General features: G+C 44.1%; 1 protein-coding gene across 1 annotated transcript in view; it reads right to left on the bottom strand.

Moving 5' to 3' along the window:
- LOC139464934 (uncharacterized protein C10orf67, mitochondrial-like) overlaps nt 1–18,334 on the bottom strand; it is a 40,301-nt gene that overhangs the window by 17,513 nt on the left and 4,454 nt on the right. The window contains exons 5-9 of the mRNA XM_071246537.1: nt 17,759–17,833; nt 16,682–16,852; nt 8,292–8,439; nt 5,630–5,688; nt 3,114–3,179 (exon numbers count right to left, since the gene is read on the bottom strand). Coding sequence (XP_071102638.1) covers nt 3,114–3,179; nt 5,630–5,688; nt 8,292–8,439; nt 16,682–16,852; nt 17,759–17,833 — 519 coding nt within the window. The remainder of the gene's footprint in view (nt 1–3,113; nt 3,180–5,629; nt 5,689–8,291; nt 8,440–16,681; nt 16,853–17,758; nt 17,834–18,334) is intronic.

The raw sequence follows: 18,334 nt of genomic DNA, 5'->3' as shown, positions 1-18,334 counted from the left end.
GAAGTCCTATGTCCAGAGCGTGTTACCATTACACTGTTATGGTGTTAGTCAAGCTTGGTATTCTGAGTGCTGGTGTGGGGACGACCTCGAGCAGGATGTGCGGCTCGTAGGAAACGTCCTGAGGTTGAGCTGGAGCTCCGCTCACCTCATGCCTGAGCTGGAAGGTCCGCTCATTGCTGTGTTTGTGTTGTCAGAGCAGGTATTCCGCTCATTGTGTATTTGTTGTTTATTGTTTACATGTTGTGCATAAAGCGTTTCAGGACAGTTGTGTCGATTTTGTCCTTGATTCCCCCAAGAGCCAATTCCCCGTCAACAAGCGTGTTGACATCTTGATGAACAACAACCCATGCCGGCAGGGTACGATGACACAACCAGGTCCACCAAGTCACCTTGGAGGCTGACTACACGATCCATTTAGTCACCTCTAACGACAGTCAAAGGTTGCCAAGGACTAATCCTAACCTGGAATACCCAATGTAGTATAACAGAACGTCAAACAGTGCTTGTGATAACTTATCAGCTCAATCATCAGCCACTGTGACAAACAGATCTTCATTTCAGTCACCCTTACGACAAACCCTGAGCCAAAGGGGCCGGAATGATCAAGAAAGAAAATATTACATTACCCTCTCATTAATCATGAATCATTAAATGAGGTTGAATACATTTTGTACATTTTGTTATATTATATGAATGCACACAAAAGCATTTCCATGCAATGTCATTCCATGCAGAAGCAGGATCTATTGTTGCCAGGATACAGGCCTGGTGTGGAGGGTGATACGGAGAATAGTGACACACTGACTCAGTGCAGTCTACTGACAGTCAGTCATGGTCAGACACACAGATTGACAGACAGTCATGGATGGACAGTCATTGATGGACAGTCAGATGGACAGACAGTCATGGATGAAACTACATTGTTGCAAGGTGTTTTTCTTCAAAATATTCAGGCTTATAGTTTTCATTTACCAAATATCTGGTTTTACAGCTGCCCATGAAAAAATATCTAATCTGCAAACAAAATCCCAGGCCCCGCCCAGAATATCAAATGGTCATTCACTAAACCTTTTCATGACATATGTTTATCTAAATAAGAATGAAATGGATGAGAAATGCATATAAATTGCTGAAAGGACTGTGCAAGATGTGACGAATCATCACAGACAGAGAGAAGCAACATGCAGGGTGAAGGAAGGAAGTGTCCAAACAAGACTCGGCAGTGAGAGTGTTCAATTAGTCAACTCACACCCGATCCCAGCTGAAGTCAAGTTATGATTATGATTAGGGTTGTAGTCAAATCAAACACTTTAGGGTGCGATATTAATGCTTACATGCCAATATTGCTGTAGGGGTACATCGTTTAAATATGATTAGTCAGTGATACAAAAATATTTTCAATGATGTGTGTCCAATACAGTTGTCATATTTATTTGAGGAATGTAACTTTTGATAAATGATTTTTGACTTAGTACAGAGAAACACACTGGCAGATTGCTTGCAGTACAGCAGAAACTTCATTTGAACTGACCGAACAAAAATATAAGTAAAATGTTTGGATTCATTCATGTAGGTTTCATAATCAAAAACATAAAGTTTGTTTGTTGTTTAACGCCGCACTCAGCAATATTCCAGCTATGTGACAGCGATCCGTAAATAATCGAGTCTGAACCAGACAATCCAGTGATTGATATAATGAGCATCAATCAGAATACAATGACATGCATCAACCAAGTCAGCGAGCCTGACCTACCGATCCCGTTAGTCGCCTCTTACGACAAGCATAGTCGCCTTTCATGGCAAGAATGGGTTGCTGAAGACCTATTCTACCCCGGACCTTCACGGGTCGCCTATATTGTTAAAATGATTCCAAGACAGTGTATTTCATTTTTTAGGGGAGTGTTTGGTGCAAGAACACAACTGATGACAACGCGTGACAACAATGCAAGACACACATAATTAGCATGATTATATATAGGTGTAAATACATACAACACACACGATGTGATTTGTGTTCACTTCTGTCAACACAATACACCATACCAGGCCAACATTTATTTGTTGTGCTTTCCCTAAAAATTCTCCCCTCGACAGGATGTGACAAGAGATACTACATATTCATGTACACAAAACAATCCGAAATTAATTAAACTGAAATAGAGTATTCAACATAATCAGCACCCCAGCCTTCACCAAGTGAGAACTAAGTGGGAACTAAGTGGGAACTTAGCGGGAAAGTAACTGGGAAGACCCTTACAAGCAACTTATTTCAAGTTAAACTGTCCCATGTAACAAGCTTTCTGATTGGTGGAGAACATGGACCTGGTGAAAATGGCGGAAAACATGGTGTAATCAGTCATTAGACATTTAGCTCCATAGGTTTGGACACAATTAGGTAAATAAATTAAACCACTAACTGTGAATGAAAGAGGTTGAAAACATCTAGGAGACTGGATAAGTGTTGATGTTAAGCAGGGAGCGCTCACTTTACCCATCATGGCATTAGGATATTTTATGAAAGGAGGGTCACCAAATATGTCAATTACCAGTACGTCACATGGCCACATATTTCCAAATGTTATCAAACTGTTTTCATTATTAGTCATAATTGACTTCCTAAATAATGTACATCATAGATACACATTTTATCTCAAAATTGTCCAAGGGCTTTAAAGGAATTTGACTATTTCTTCTACAACAAATTGGTAAAATGTTGGCCTTTTTACCCCTCCTAATGCACACACTCAAGCAGGACATGTATATTACCAGTTCATCAGCCTGTGGTCAAGAAGGTACAATATTACAGTCAATAATATTACAAACAGACAAATCAAATATGAGAAGATAGTAGTTGATAGTACAACGGAAATACATGAACAGAGTTAACTAAGTATACATAAAGTGTCAGTTGACAAGAAGAAAATCATATAATCAAATTGTTCAGCCAAATATTAAAATTTGTTTGCATGCAACATCCTCATCAAAATTTATTAATTACTTCCTACTGCACTGTCGCTACATTCCTGTGAACAAAGTGATAAATTTACAATACTGAATAGAGGAGAAAGTTCAGCTAAGGGAAAGCTATATCTGAACAGCAAACAAACACTCACCATCCGTTTGGACGATGCCTTGTCTTGCTCAGAGAATGCTTTCATTTCATTCTTTTCATGTTTCAACTGAAATGAGAAAAAGGAGACGTTAAATTAATCATAAGATATTCACTAACAAGGATCACAATGTGTCATATCAAGGATCATAATGAGCCAGGTCAAGGATCACAATGTGCCAGGTCAAGAATCACAATGTGCCATGTCAAGGATCACCATGTGCTACATCAAGGATCACAATGTGCTACATCCACGATCACAATGTTTCATTTCAAGGTTCACAATGTGCCACATCAAGGATCACAATGTGCCATGTCAAGGACCACAATGTGCCATGTCAAGGATCACAATGTGCCTTGTCAAGGATCACAATGTGCTATGTCAAGGATCACAATGTGCCACATCAAGGATCACAATGTGCTATGTCAAGTATCACAATGTGCCACATCAAGGATCACAATATGCTACATCAAGGATCACAATGTGCAACATCAAGGATCACAATGTGCAACATCAAGGGTCACCATGTGCTACATCAAGGGTCACCATGTGCCACATCAAGGATCACAATGTGCCAGGTCAAGGATCACAATGTGCAACATCAAGGAGCACAGTGTGCACCATCAAGGAGTACAATGTGCTACATCCACGATCACAATGTTTCATTTCAAGGTTCACAATGTGCCACATCAAGGATCACAATGTGCCATGTCAAGGACCACAATGTGCCATGTCAAGGATCACAATGTGCCTTGTCAAGGATCACAATGTGCTATGTCAAGGATCACAATGTGCCACATCAAGGATCACAATGTGCTATGTCAAGGATCACAATGTGCCACATCAAGGATCACAATGTGCTATGTCAAGGATCACAATGTGCTACATCAAGGATCACAATGTGCAACATCAAGGATCACAATATGCCACATCAAGGATAACAATATGCTACATCAAGGATCACAATGTGCTACATCAAGGATCACAATGTGCAACATCAAGGATCACAATGTGCAACATCAAGGATCACAATGTGCCATGTCAAAAATCACAATGTGCCATGTCATAAATCACAAAGTACATCAAGGATCACAATGTGCCACATCAAGGATCACAATGTGCCAGGTCAAGGACCACAATGTGCCATGTCAAGGATCACAATGTGCCTTGTCAAGGATCACAATGTGCTATGTCAAGGATCACAATGTGCCACATCAAGGATCACAATGTGCTATGTCAAGTATCACAATGTGCCACATCAAGGATCACAATATGCTACATCAAGGATCACAATGTGCAACATCAAGGATCACAATGTGCAACATCAAGGGTCACCATGTGCTACATCAAGGGTCACCATGTGCCACATCAAGGATCACAATGTGCCAGGTCAAGGATCACAATGTGCAACATCAAGGAGCACAGTGTGCACCATCAAGGAGTACAATGTGCTACATCCACGATCACAATGTTTCATTTCAAGGTTCACAATGTGCCACATCAAGGATCACAATGTGCCATGTCAAGGACCACAATGTGCCATGTCAAGGATCACAATGTGCCTTGTCAAGGATCACAATGTGCTATGTCAAGGATCACAATGTGCCACATCAAGGATCACAATGTGCTATGTCAAGGATCACAATGTGCCACATCAAGGATCACAATGTGCTATGTCAAGGATCACAATGTGCTACATCAAGGATCACAATGTGCAACATCAAGGATCACAATATGCCACATCAAGGATAACAATATGCTACATCAAGGATCACAATGTGCTACATCAAGGATCACAATGTGCAACATCAAGGATCACAATGTGCAACATCAAGGATCACAATGTGCCATGTCAAAAATCACAATGTGCCATGTCATAAATCACAAAGTACATCAAGGATCACAATGTGCCACATCAAGGATCACAATGTGCCAGGTCAAGGATCACAATGTGTCATGTCAAGGATCACAATGTGCCATGAATGTTGTTTAATGACAGTCGGCAGCATTCCAGCGATATCACAGCCACATGATCCAGTCCCCATCAGGCAAAATCGTGGCTCAAGGCATTAAAAGCATGAATAACAATCAATTCCATTGACAACTTTCAGCTAAGTACAAATAGAGCATGAAGTTTAAGAACAGTTGGATACAGAATACAGAATATTAGAGAGTTAATATTGGAAACAGATAAACAAGATAGTAAATAGTGGATAGTGGACAAGGATAGAGGATACTGTAGAGGATAGATGATAAAAAATAGTGGATAGATCATTGGCTAGATGATAGTGGATCAAGGATAGTGCAAAGATGATAGTGGAATGGATAGATAATAGAAGACAGTGCATGTTTCTCCAATCACTCACCTGTATGGGCGGCCATTCGGTCAAAAAATACAAAGTTTAAAAAAAGGACAAAAATATGCAATTAAGGTCAAATATTACAAATAAAGAACTAAATGTTACTACTAAAGGTCAAAATACAATATTAATAGTCAAATGTTACGAAAAGACACCCACCTGCTCCACCAACATTCTCTGTTTCTCCATCTGCTCCATAAGAGTCTCCACCTCCTTGTCTGTAAGAGAGGGACAAGGGTTGGGTCTATTGGCAGTGTATAACCTATCTGATACAGGGAACATAACTTGCGTTCACAGGTGGATAAAGTGTTAGCCCATAACCAATTCAACGGCACTCTCCCTACAACCTACTGACTTTCCCTCTACAGAATACAGCCTACTGACTTTCTCTCTTCAGCCTACTGACTCTCTCCCTACAGCCTAGCCACTTTCTCCCCAAAGTCTACTGACTCAGAATACTGACTTTCTCACTACAGAATACACCCTACTGACTTTCTCCCTACAGCCTACTGACTTTCTCCCAAGAGCCTACTGACTTTCCCCCTAGAGTCTACTGACTTTCTCTCTACAGTCACTGACTTTCTCCCTACAATCTATTAACTTTCTCCCCAAAGTCTACTGACTTTCTCCCTACAGTCTACTGACTTTCTCTCTACAGAATACAGCCTACTGACTTTCTCTCTTCAGCCTACTGACTCTCTCCCTACAGCCTAGCCACTTTCTCCCCAAAGTCTACTGACTCAGAATACTGACTTTCTCTCTACAGAATACAGCCTTCTGACTTTCTCTCTTCAGCCTACTGACTCTCTCCCTACAACCTAGCCACTTTCTCCCCAAAGTCTACTGACTCAGAATACTGACTTTCTCTCTACAGAATACAGCCTACTGACTTTCTCTCTTCAGCCTACTGACTCTCTCCCTACAGCCTAGCCACTTTCTCCCCAAAATCTACTGACTTGGAATACTGACTTTCTCACTACAGAATACAGCCTTCTGACTTTCTCTCTTCAGCCTACTGACTCTCTCCCTACAGCCTAGCCACTTTCTCCCTAAAGTCTACTGACTCAAAATACTGACTTTCTCACTACAGAATACAGCCTACTGACTTTCTCCATAGAGCCTACTGACTTTCTCCCAAGAGCCTACTGACTTTCCCCCTAGAGTCTACTGACTTTCTCTCTACAGTCACTGACTTTCTCCCTACAATCTATTGACTTTCTCCCTACAGTCTACTGACTTTCTCCCTACAGTCTACTGACTTTCTCCCTACAGTCTACTGACTTTCTCCCTACAGTCTACTGACTTTTTTCTCTACAGTCTACTGACTTTCTCCTTAGAGACGATTGACTTTCTCCCTACCAAATACAGCTCACGGACTTTCTCCTTACATTCTACTGACTTTCTCTCAAGCCTACTGACTTTCTCCCTAGAGCCTCCTGACTTTCTCCCAAGAGCCTACTGACTTTCTCCCTACAGTCTACTGACTTTCCCCCTAGAGTCTACTGACTTTCACTCTCCAGTCTACTGACTTTCTCCCTACAATCTATTGACTTTCTCCATACAGTCTACTGACTTTCTCCCTACAGTCTACTGACTTTCTCCCAACAATCTACTGACTTTCTCCCTTCAGTCTACTGACTTTCTCCCTATGGTCTACTGACTTTCTCTCTCCAGTCACTGACCTTCTCCCTACAATCTATTGACTTTCTCCCTACAGTCTACTGACTTTCTCCCTACAGTCTACTGACTTTCTCCCAACAATCTACTGACTTTCTCCCTTCAGTCTACTGACTTACTCCCTATGGTCTACTGACTTTCTCGCTTAAGCCTACTGACATTCTCCCAACGGTCTACTGACTTTCTCTCTACAGTCTACCGACTCTCTCTCTACAGTCTACTGACTTTCTCCCTACAGTCTACTGACTTTCTCCCAACGGTCTACTGACTTTCTCCCAACGGTCTACTGACTTTCTTCCTACAGTCTACTGACTCTCTCTCTACAGTCTACTGACTTTCTCCCTACAGTCTTTTGACTTTCTCCCTACAGTCACTGACTTTCTCCCTACAGTCTACTGACTTTCTCCCTTCAGTCTACTGACTTTCTCCCTTCAGTCTACTGACTTTCTCCCTACAGTCTACTGACTTTCTCCCTACAGTCACTGACTTTCTCCCAAGAGCCTACTGACTTTCTATCTATGGTCTACTGACTTTCTCCCAACAATCTACTGACTTTCTCCCTACAGTCACTGACTTTCTCCCTACAGTCTATTGACTTTCTCCCTACAGTCTACTGACTTTCTCCCTCCAGTCTACTGACTTTCTCCTTACGGTCTACTGACTCTCTCTCTACAGTCTACTGACTTTCTCCCTACAGTCACTGACTTTCTCCCTACAGTCTACTGACTTTCTCCCTATGGTCTACTGACTTTCTCCAAACGATCTACTGACTTTCTCCCTACAGTCACTGACTTTCTCCCTACAGTCTACTGACTTTCTCCCTACAGTCTATTGACTTTCTCTCTACAGTCTACTGACTTTTTCCCAACGATCTACTGACTTTCTCCAAACAATCTACTGACTTTCTCCCAACGATCTACTGACTTTCTCCCTACAGTCTAACGACTTTCTCCCTACAGTCTACTGACTTTCTCCTTATGGTTTAGTGACTTTCTCTCTACAGTCTTCTGACTTTCTCCCTACAGTCTACTGACTTTCTCTCTACAGTCACTGATTTTCTCCCTACAGTCTACTGACTTTCTCCCAACGATCTACTGACCTTCTCCCAACGATCTACTGACTTTCTGCCGATGTCTGGACTTACTGAGCTGCGTTGTTTCTTCTTCCTTGATGTCCAGTGCTTCCTCCAGCCGATCCACCTTCTTCTCCATCTTCCTCATCTTGTTCTGGAGTTCCTCTACTGCCTCGGCTGACAACCCTGGAGTACCGGAGCGCAGAGATTCCTCGTCGAGCTGGAGCAAATATTAATTTGTAATCATGACCATTTGATATTATTTGGGTGGGGGATAGGTCTGGTTGTTTTCATAAAAAATAATAATCTCCAAAATGCTCAAGCGATGCCCAATGCTCCCAAGCAAATGCTTTGTCACTAGGCTATACCCAGAGTGTCGTAGATGTTGGCATTTTGGTAAAACCAAACCAAGGATCGTGATCAGGGAAAATCTGGACACACTAGACACAAATTGAGACCCTTAACACAACAGGGCTACCCATGCCACACCATGATTTCATTACATCTTCTGCGTGTGTGTAACCTTAACACAACAGGGCCACCCATGCCACACCATGATTTAATTACATCTTCTGCGTGTGTGTGACCGTAGCACAACAGGGCCACCCATGCCACACCATGATTTAATTACATCTTCTGCGTGTGTGTGACCTTAACACAACAGGGCCACCCATGCCACACCATGATTTAATTACATCTTCTGCGTGTGTGTGACCTTAACACAACAGGGCCACCCATGCCACACCATGATTTAATTACATCTTCTGCGTGTGTGTGACCTTAACACAACAGGGCCACCTATGCCACACCATGATTTAATTACATCTTCTGCGTGTGTGTGACCTTAACACAACAGGGGGTACCCATGCCACACCATGATTTCATTACATCTTCTGCGTGTGTGTGACCTTAACACAGCAGGGCCACCCATGCCACACCATGATTTAATTACATCTTCTGCGTGTGCGTGACCTTAACACAACAGGGCCACCCATGCCACACCATGATTTAATTACATCTTCTGCGGTGTGTGACCTTAACACAACAGTGGGTACCCATGCCACACCATGATTTAATTACATCTTCTGCGTGTGTGTGACCTTAACACAACAGGGCCACCCATGCCACACCATGATTTAATTACATCTTCTGCGTGTGTGTGACCTTAACACAACAGGGGGTAGCCATGCCACACCATGATTTAATTACATCTTCTGCATGTGTGTGACCTTAATACAACAGGGCCACCTATGCCACACCATAATTTCATTACATCTTCTGCGTGTGTGTGACCTTAACACAACAGGGCCACCCATGTCACACCATGATTTAATTACATCTTCTGCGTGTGTGTGACCTTAACACAACAGGGCCACCCATGCCACACCATAATTTCATTACATCTTCTGCGTGTGTGTGACCTTAACACAACAGGGCCACCCATGCCACACCATGATTTAATTACATCTTCTGCGTGTGTGTGACCTTAACACAACAGGGCCACCCATGCCACACCATGATTTAATTACATCTTCTGCGTGTGTGTGACCTTAACACAACAGTGGGTACCCATGCCACACCATGATTTAATTACATCTTCTGCGTGTGTGTGACCTTAACACAACAGGGCCACCCATGCCACACCATGATTTCATTACATCTTCTGCGTGTGTGTGACCTTAACACAGCAGGGCCACCCATGCCACACCATGATTTCCTTACATCTTCTGCGTGTGTGTGACCTTAACACAACAGGGCCACCCATGCCACACCATGATTTAATTACATCTTCTGCGTGTGTGTGACCTTAACACAACAGGGCCACCCATGCCACACCATGATTTAATTACATCTTCTGTGTGTGCGTGCGTGCGTGTGTATGTGTTTGTGTTTATACTGTTTAACACTGCAGTCAAAAATATTCTAGCCATATAACAGCAGCCTATAAATAATCAACTCAGGACCAGACAATCCAGTGATTAATACTATGAGCATGACCCATGCCATCGTTATACATTGACACGCCCTCAAACAAGTCACAGAATCTGACAACCCGATCCATTAGGTCGCCTCTCATGTTTGTTTGTTTGTTGTTTAATGCTGCACTCAGCTATATTCCAGCTATATAACAGCTGTCTGTAAATAATCGAGTCTGGACCTGCCAATCCAGTGAACGATATCATGAGCCACGATCCACGCAATCGGAATACGACATGCATGGACCAAGTCAGCGAACCTGACCACCCGATCACTTTAGTCACTTCTTGCGACAAGCATTGGTTCGGAGATGTCTCAGTGGCTGTGTGCTCACAGGAATGCTTGTTGGTACACCTTTCTCAGGCATCATGTAAGACAAGCAAAAAACATCAATTCTTTGTTAAAATGAGCATTTCTGATTAAATGCAATGTTTTTATACTTACCTGACGCTACACAGTGCTTTAGCTTCCCTACCTTATACAAACAGACAGTACTGGAACGAAGAGACAGTTTAAGCAGACTACAGCCCGCGCCCTGGCATCCATGAGTTATCCCCCTTGGCCCCCCTCCTCATATTCCTCACTGGATCATCCGTAGAGTACACAGTGGTGCCAACGGTAAGGCGGAGGAGGAGGACGGAGTCCGGGTGGGCCTATAGGTGTAGCATCAGGTAAGTATAAAAACATTGCATTTAATCAGAAATGCTCTTGTTTTACCTTACCTGACACTACACAGTGCTTTATTCGACTGATGGAAGGCGAGCTTACTGTGAGAAGGGCCAGGCACACTGAAGAAGCACAAACAAAACCGTCCGGCAGGAAGATCAGCAGGCGACAGCAAGCAGCGGCTCCCGAGACGGCAGGCAAGGGGATAAGATGCAGTCAAGCCCTCTCGGAACAGAATTGTGGTATGAAGGGTACAGAGAACAATACTTGACAGAGGGTAAAAGTAAGGTATTCCGTGACCGGCTCAAAAAAGAGGGGGAAACACGGGACCAAAACTTTACGAGGTACCGACATAACAGTACCCAGCAACCCAAGAGGAACAGCACAGGGGATGGTCCAACCTTGTCGATAGGCGTCGGCGGGGCCAGTGGGGCCGCAGACAGCCATGTTCCTCGGCATCGGCACGGTCAGTGGCAGTGGGGGTTGGTCAGCTGTTGGGCCAGGACAAGTGGACCAAAGCTATGTGTACCCTCGACATCCTCCACCGATATGTTGCGAAGACAATGGCTGGCGAAGACAGTAGTAGATGACCAGAAGCATCCCTCCATGATGGATCGGACAGAGACGTTAGCATGGAGGGCCAGCGAAGACAGGGCACGGATCTCGTGTGGATTGGAGGCTGTAGGTGGTCGTAAGTCAGCACGACGATAAGCCCTCAGGATAGCAGAACAAAGCCAAAGGGAGACTGTATTATGAGAGATCTCTGCAGAGCTACGGCTGGAAAGTGGGTTGAACAGCCTCTGGCGCTGCTTGCGACGTTGCTGAGACACCTGAAGATAAAAGGCAAAAGGTCTGCTCCAGGAGAGAAGCAGATCGAGTCGACCCTTGCCTGTTTTTATAATACACTACCGTGGAGTTGTTCAAGTCAACCATGGGACAACTGTTGCGGAGTATTTGACGCCAATGACAAATCGCCCGAATGACCGCCTCCAACTCCAGATTGTAGATGTGCCATGCACGTTCCGCAGGAGTCCAAAGACCGGAGGCGGTTTCCTGGAGAAGGTGGGCGCCCCATCCTTGGAGAGACGCGGCCACGAAGAGATGGTGAGTGACCTTGAAGCTTGTCATAGAGGAACCACTCAAGACATTTGATGGGACTAGCCACCACTCCAGGAACGGACTAATTCCCTTGGCAGAGGAAGAAGGGGACCCAACAGGTCTGAGCGCAGAATGGCAGGAAAAACCGTTGAAGGGGACGCAGTTGAAGATGACCCAAGGATGTTAGATCCTGAGCTGAGGTCAACAGCCCGAGAAGGCTCTGCCCCTGACGGATATCGAGAGGTTGTGAGAGGACTTTCCTGACCCCGGATTGGATCGCCGCGAACCGATCCGGAGGAACTTGTATCAAGGAGAGTCTGTCAGAAGGAGACCACCTATGAAGGTGAGATGGCGAGGGGGAGACAGATCCGATTTCTCCATGTTGATCAACCAACCCAACCGATGGAGAAGGCGAAGGGTGAAATGGCGCTGAAGAATCAGTGTCCGATTGACGCCGTGACCGAGGATGTAGTCGTCGAAGTAGGCTCCGAACCGAATCCCCCTGCGGTGAAGGGACGCAACGATGGGATGGGTTATACATGTGAATAACCACGTTGCCATGGAAATGCCAAATCGGAGCACTTTCCACTGAAAGTGCTGGCCCTGAAATATGCAGCAGAGGAAACAATGATGTGCTGCCTGAATGGCAACGTGCAGGTAGGCATCCTGGAGATCCAGACTGATGAGGTAGTCCATCAGTTGAAGGAGGTGGCGCAGAGACCGGATGGAGATCATCTGGAAGTATGGTGGAGGCGCAAGATAATGGAGGTTGAATGGCGCCAGATTGTGGATCATTCGGAGTTAAGAACCCTTCTTTGGCACCAGGAAGACTGGCGAATAAAACCCTGGAGAGATGGAGTCGGCTTCCAGGCGATCCACTGCATTCTTGGCGATCAGATCAATAATGGCCTGAAGCTCCGGCACATCATGAGGCCGATATCCAGGTGCCAAGGGAGTGGTAGTCAGAGGAGGATTGGCCCAGAATTGGCGAACAAATCCTGGAGCAGCTGCCAGTTCCTCCAGTAAGCCTGAAGTCTCCCTCCAACTGGAGACGGATGAACAGGGACAACTGGCGGAGGGAGTTGCCAGTTGTCGGGCGTCTGAAGTAATGGTCCATGTTGTTAAGAAGTCGGAACTATTGCTGATGAGCGTCCCAACTCTGGGCCTCCTGAGCAACAGTCGGGATCTGGCCGTTGAAGAGCGTCGACCCAGACCAGGGTTGGCGCATCGGTTGCGTCTTGAACGACGGGTCCCAGGAGGACTGCTTGAGTAGGGCCGAACGTCTGGCAATGGTGAAAGAACCAAGAACTGAATGTAAGTCGACATGTGTACCAGTTGGCTCTGTTGCCAATCCAGGACCGAGAAGAGCTGGTCATTGGCCCCTGAGGGATACTTGTCCAAATAGTCCTAGATGGCCGAGTTGGCAGAAGCAACCATGTTGAGTAGGCGATGGACTGCGAGACAAAAAGGTGTCCTGGCGACTGTATGGCGACCTACGTTACTGGCAAAATTCTGGCAAAGCTGGCAACGATCCGGCGAACGCTGGTGACGGCCTGGCGATAGCTGGTGACCCGGCAAACACTGGCGATGACCTGGCAATCTGGCGAACGCTGATGACGGCCTGGCGATCCGGTGAACGCTGACGAAGGCCTGGCAATAGTTAGCAGCCCGGCGAACACTGGCGACACCCTGGCGATATCTTGCGATAGCTGTCGATCAGGCGAACGCTTGAGACTGCCTGGTGATAGCTGGCGATCCGGCAAGCGCTGGCTATGGTTTGGCGATGGCTGACGAACCAGCGAGCGCTGGCGACGGTCTGACGAAAGCAGGCGATCCAGTGATCGCTGGCGACGGTCTAGCAAGCTCTGGCGATGGCCTGGCGACAGCTGGTGATTGGATGAAACGAGGCGATGGTCCGGCGCCGGATGGTGATGATCCGGTGATGCCAGAAGACGATTGGGAGACAACTGGCAACACTGTCCCGGCGATAGCTGCCGACGGCGCTTGTAAATATCACATAAGTGTAACGTGCAGAATCACATAGGAAGCAAAACATGTTAGTGGACAATATGTGAACAAAGCGCACAAACACACACACCACAACACAGTGTGAAGCGCAACTTGAAGCAATTCAAAAACATAATACCCCTAATTAATGGGAATTATGTCAATAGAAAGCCTTAATCAACAAAATAAATGAGAGATTCACCAAAAGTTTAAGAAAACTATAGCAAAAGAAGGACATTAACATGCAACCACGTGACACGAGAAGCCCAAAGTTAAAATGGCGACCAAGGCGCGAAACTCGGAAAGTTACGCGGCCACGAATAAAAATCGAATTACAAGCTATAAACCGCACACAAGCGGATATATCAAGCATGGAAAGGATACATGGAAGTAACGCCATCCTAAAAATGAAATTTGAAGATATTTTAACAAGGTAAGTTGAACTCTGTTCCTGTACACGTTTGTCCGCAGGGCAGACAGAGGAGAATATGAGGAGTAGGGGCCAAGGGGGATAACTCATGGATGCAGAGGCACGGGCTGTCGTCTGTTTAAACTGTCTCTTCGTTCCAGTACTGTCTGTTTGTATAAGGTAGGGAAGCTAAAGCACTGTGTAGCGTCAGGTAAGGTAAAAAACATATAAAAACAGTTCTCATTAACATCCTCTGTATGTAAGACACTCATCATTCCTCATCACAAAGCTCAAGCTGGAGTAATCACACTCCAGGGTTAACAATCCTCATGCATGTGTCTGTGAGATCTGTATTTTGTCCCACATTTGACTCGGTTAACCATGCAGTAAATAGGTACCAGGTTAGATTAGAAAAATCACTGCAACCCACCGTAACCTACTTGACATCTCCAGGCTTGTAACGAGCCACACTACAGTTGATGTCCAAGAATTTTGATGAAGTCATAGCAGTACACGTCATCTAAAGTCTTACACTTATCATAGATTTCCTGGTTTGAAATGAAGCTTTTTCAGAGTTGAAAATCCAACATGGAGATTGATGTATTTGTGATCATGGTGATCAGAATAGAAATATCATTTCAATTTAACTTGTATGCAACCAAGGCTAGAACTGAAGAAGTTTTACTTTTGTGCGATCCCTAGGACTCCTTATAATTCATTGAATCCATTCTCAAATATTATTGATACAGAACCTCATATTATGCGCCCAGAAAAACCCTGCTAGCATATATCTTGGTCTGTGTTGTTTGTTTGTTGCTTAACACCAGATTCCTAACCTGGCATCCCCATGGGGCTGCATATATCTATTCCCCATTTAAGCACTGAGGTGTTGAAGGTTAAAACACAACAACCGGACATACAGAAAAACATCAAAGGGAGGTAACAATTGTTAAATAAGGTATGCTCATATATATAATACTATATATCAGGGTGACTGAGCTGTAAACAGTTGTTAGGGGAACATTATAGATCAGTAGTATGCATAAACCAGCGTGACTGCATCGTAAACAGTTGTTGGGGGAACATGACGTATAAGTATTGTGTTAACCAGGCTGACTGCGCTGTAAACAATTGTTAGGGAAACATTATAGATCAGTAGTATGTGTAAACCAAGGTGACAGTGCTTTAAACAGTTGTTAGGGGGACATTATGTAAACAGTTGTTAGGGGAACACTGTAGATCAAAGCAGGACACAATCGAGCACAGGAGAGTGAGGTCACAGCGTTACCAGCAGGGTAGGTGTGGGGTCGGTACCGCTCCGGGTCATCTCCGACCTCGAGCACTGCTGCAAAAATGTAGCATGGAACAAACTCTTTACGGTCGACATTCAAATCTGTGACTCATTCCTTGCCGTTAAGTTACTTTCATCTGACAAAGAAACAAGGGTAGTCTAGCAATGATCTCTGAAGCACTGATGTGGGCAGGTAGCCTATGTAGCAGTCCGAGCTGTATTCCGTGGTCAATCTTTGTAAATTCTGCATCCAATTTTTTATTATTTGCTAATTTTTAAAATTCTGCACCAAGTTTACGTGAATTTCCTTGTTTTGCTTCTGTTCACTAGTGGCAGTCATTAATAGATCATTTGTAAATTGTTTCTTCTTATTTCCATATTACACAAACACCTCAAATTTGGAATGATGTTTTTAATTCAGAGCACAATTCAAATAACGACTGTTCGTTTCAGTAAACCAGTGCAACTTTTACATGTTTAGTACCGGCTTTCGACACGCATGTTAAGTGTATTTGACATCTTCCATGGCAGAAAAATGCGAAATTCTGCACAAGTTCTGCACAAATTCTGCACAAAAAGTGACTTTCTGCTAGATGGGTACATTTCTGCACTGCGTTGCAATTTCTGAAAAATATTCCACAAGCACGGAAATTGCGGAATACAGCAGAGATTGATAGTAGTGTTTTAGGGCAATGGCATCTTACTTAAGGGTTTAGATCTAAAGTAAGTGAAGGTGATTGTGCATTCTACAATGCTAAATGCATATATTAACTACTACTCCAAATTCATACTTTATTGCAGAGGCATACACAGAAAATCTCTCACTGTGCTAACAGCTTGGCTTCTAAGTTTTGTTTATAGCACATAAATGTTTAGATATAGTGTGAACAGTTAAGTTAAGTCCAAAAGATGTATTGATTGAACATAAAATCTTTATTAGTTCCAGAGTAAAAAATGTAGGATGCAGTGAAAAAGATATTAAAATGGGACACTATAAAGGGAGACAACTCTCACCCCGATGTCTACTGGCTGCTGCTGGTATTGAGCAAGCTGGAGTTTGAGCATGTGTATGGCGGCCTCGTTCCGCTGAATGGTCTGGTGCATCTCACGGTACTTCTCGTCCAGAAGGTCGGCGCCCGCGTTATGTTTATTCCACTCTAACCTCAATTTTCGCTCAAGATGTTTCTGGAAGAGAGAAACGTTCAATATATGAATTATATTTTAATGAACCTTATGATGATGTGGGCAGTGCCTGAGAACCAAGACTATTTTTTTTAGCCTAATGTTGATATCTATTATAAGAAATACACAACAGCTTCAGAGACAGCGTTAAAGTTAGCATGCTGCACATGCATCTTGCTGGGTGAGCGTAAACTGTGCATGCTCTAGACACAGTAGATTTCAGTTGGTTTCTGGCGTTCTGGTGCAAGTAACAAAATGAATATCTCTTTCGAAGTGACAGAAAAGAGTGAGGTGGTGGTGAAATGGGGTTTAACGTCGCGTCCAAGATTATTGCACTTATATAGCAACGTGCATGCACGTGTGTGTGTGGCTGCTTGTACTAGTCCGGACTGATGCCGATTTATAGTTCTAGCTCACTGAGATACCATGCCGCAGTTTAACATGAATACCCCACTCAGACACAGTATACTGACTCCGAGCCGACCAGTCCTTGTTTTAGCCCCTTTATGCCGAGCGACAGACAGGGTAACAACAAGTACCATCTTTTAACGTCTTTTGGTATAACGCGGTCGGTATAACCTTCCGCTCTCCAGGCGGACGCTCTACCACAAGACCACGGAGGCAGTCCAGAAAAGAGTGAAATAGAATAGTATAGTGAAGAATAGAGTAGAAATAGTTATCCATTCACACTAATTACGCTAATTAAACAGCAATTTCACTTTAAGTTTCAAATTCATTTCATTGTATCTTTTTACGTTTTCATTGCTCATTACATCGTAGGGGATTTCACATTTAGTTGATTATGAGGCGATTTCACGTTTAGTTGACTGCAAGATAAGTTCAGGTTTAGTTAATTGAGTTTTGTTTCCCCTGCGAAGCATACGTTCAGACAAAATGACTTGGCCTTACCTTGTACAGCGCAGAGATTCTTGCAATTGCATCTGCCAGTTGTTGCCGATATGCTTTACGGACAGTATTCACTCTCTGAAACACAAACAGAAAATTAGCATACACAGCGATAGAAACTGACACTAGTCCCACAGTCCTTGCCAAACTGCCCAGTAGTTAAGGTATCATAAGGACTAGTAGAAATTTGCCCTTTTTAAGGGTTTTTCTATATGTTTTCATCAAAAAACCTAGTGGATTGAAAATGTTAGTTTCTAATGCATATACAGGAAAAAACAATATAAATAACGCTGCTTTTAACAGTATTCCAGTTATATCATGGCGTGTCAGCTTAATGTGGGAGGAAAGCCCGAAATGATGCAGGTCTCAGACGTTTACCACTTCGACGAAACCCACGAGCAAGGGTATGGTGCTGACAAACCCAGAAACAAAATCGGGGTGAACCGGGATTCGAACCCACAACCATAGGTTTCTGGCGTGCCCAAGGGATGCAACTCTGCACAGCAAATTGCGGCGCCTCAGACGACTGGGCCACCCGTGCTCCCGATTTGTCTTATCAAACAGATTATTCTCTTTTGG

This window comes from Haliotis cracherodii, unplaced genomic scaffold (genome assembly GCF_022045235.1).
Source record: "Haliotis cracherodii isolate W230 unplaced genomic scaffold, xgHalCrac1.p SCAF_17, whole genome shotgun sequence".
Taxonomy (NCBI): Eukaryota; Metazoa; Mollusca; class Gastropoda; order Lepetellida; family Haliotidae; genus Haliotis; species Haliotis cracherodii.
The sequence above is the reverse complement of the archived record's forward strand: the minus strand, read 5'-3'. Positions and strand labels throughout refer to the sequence as shown.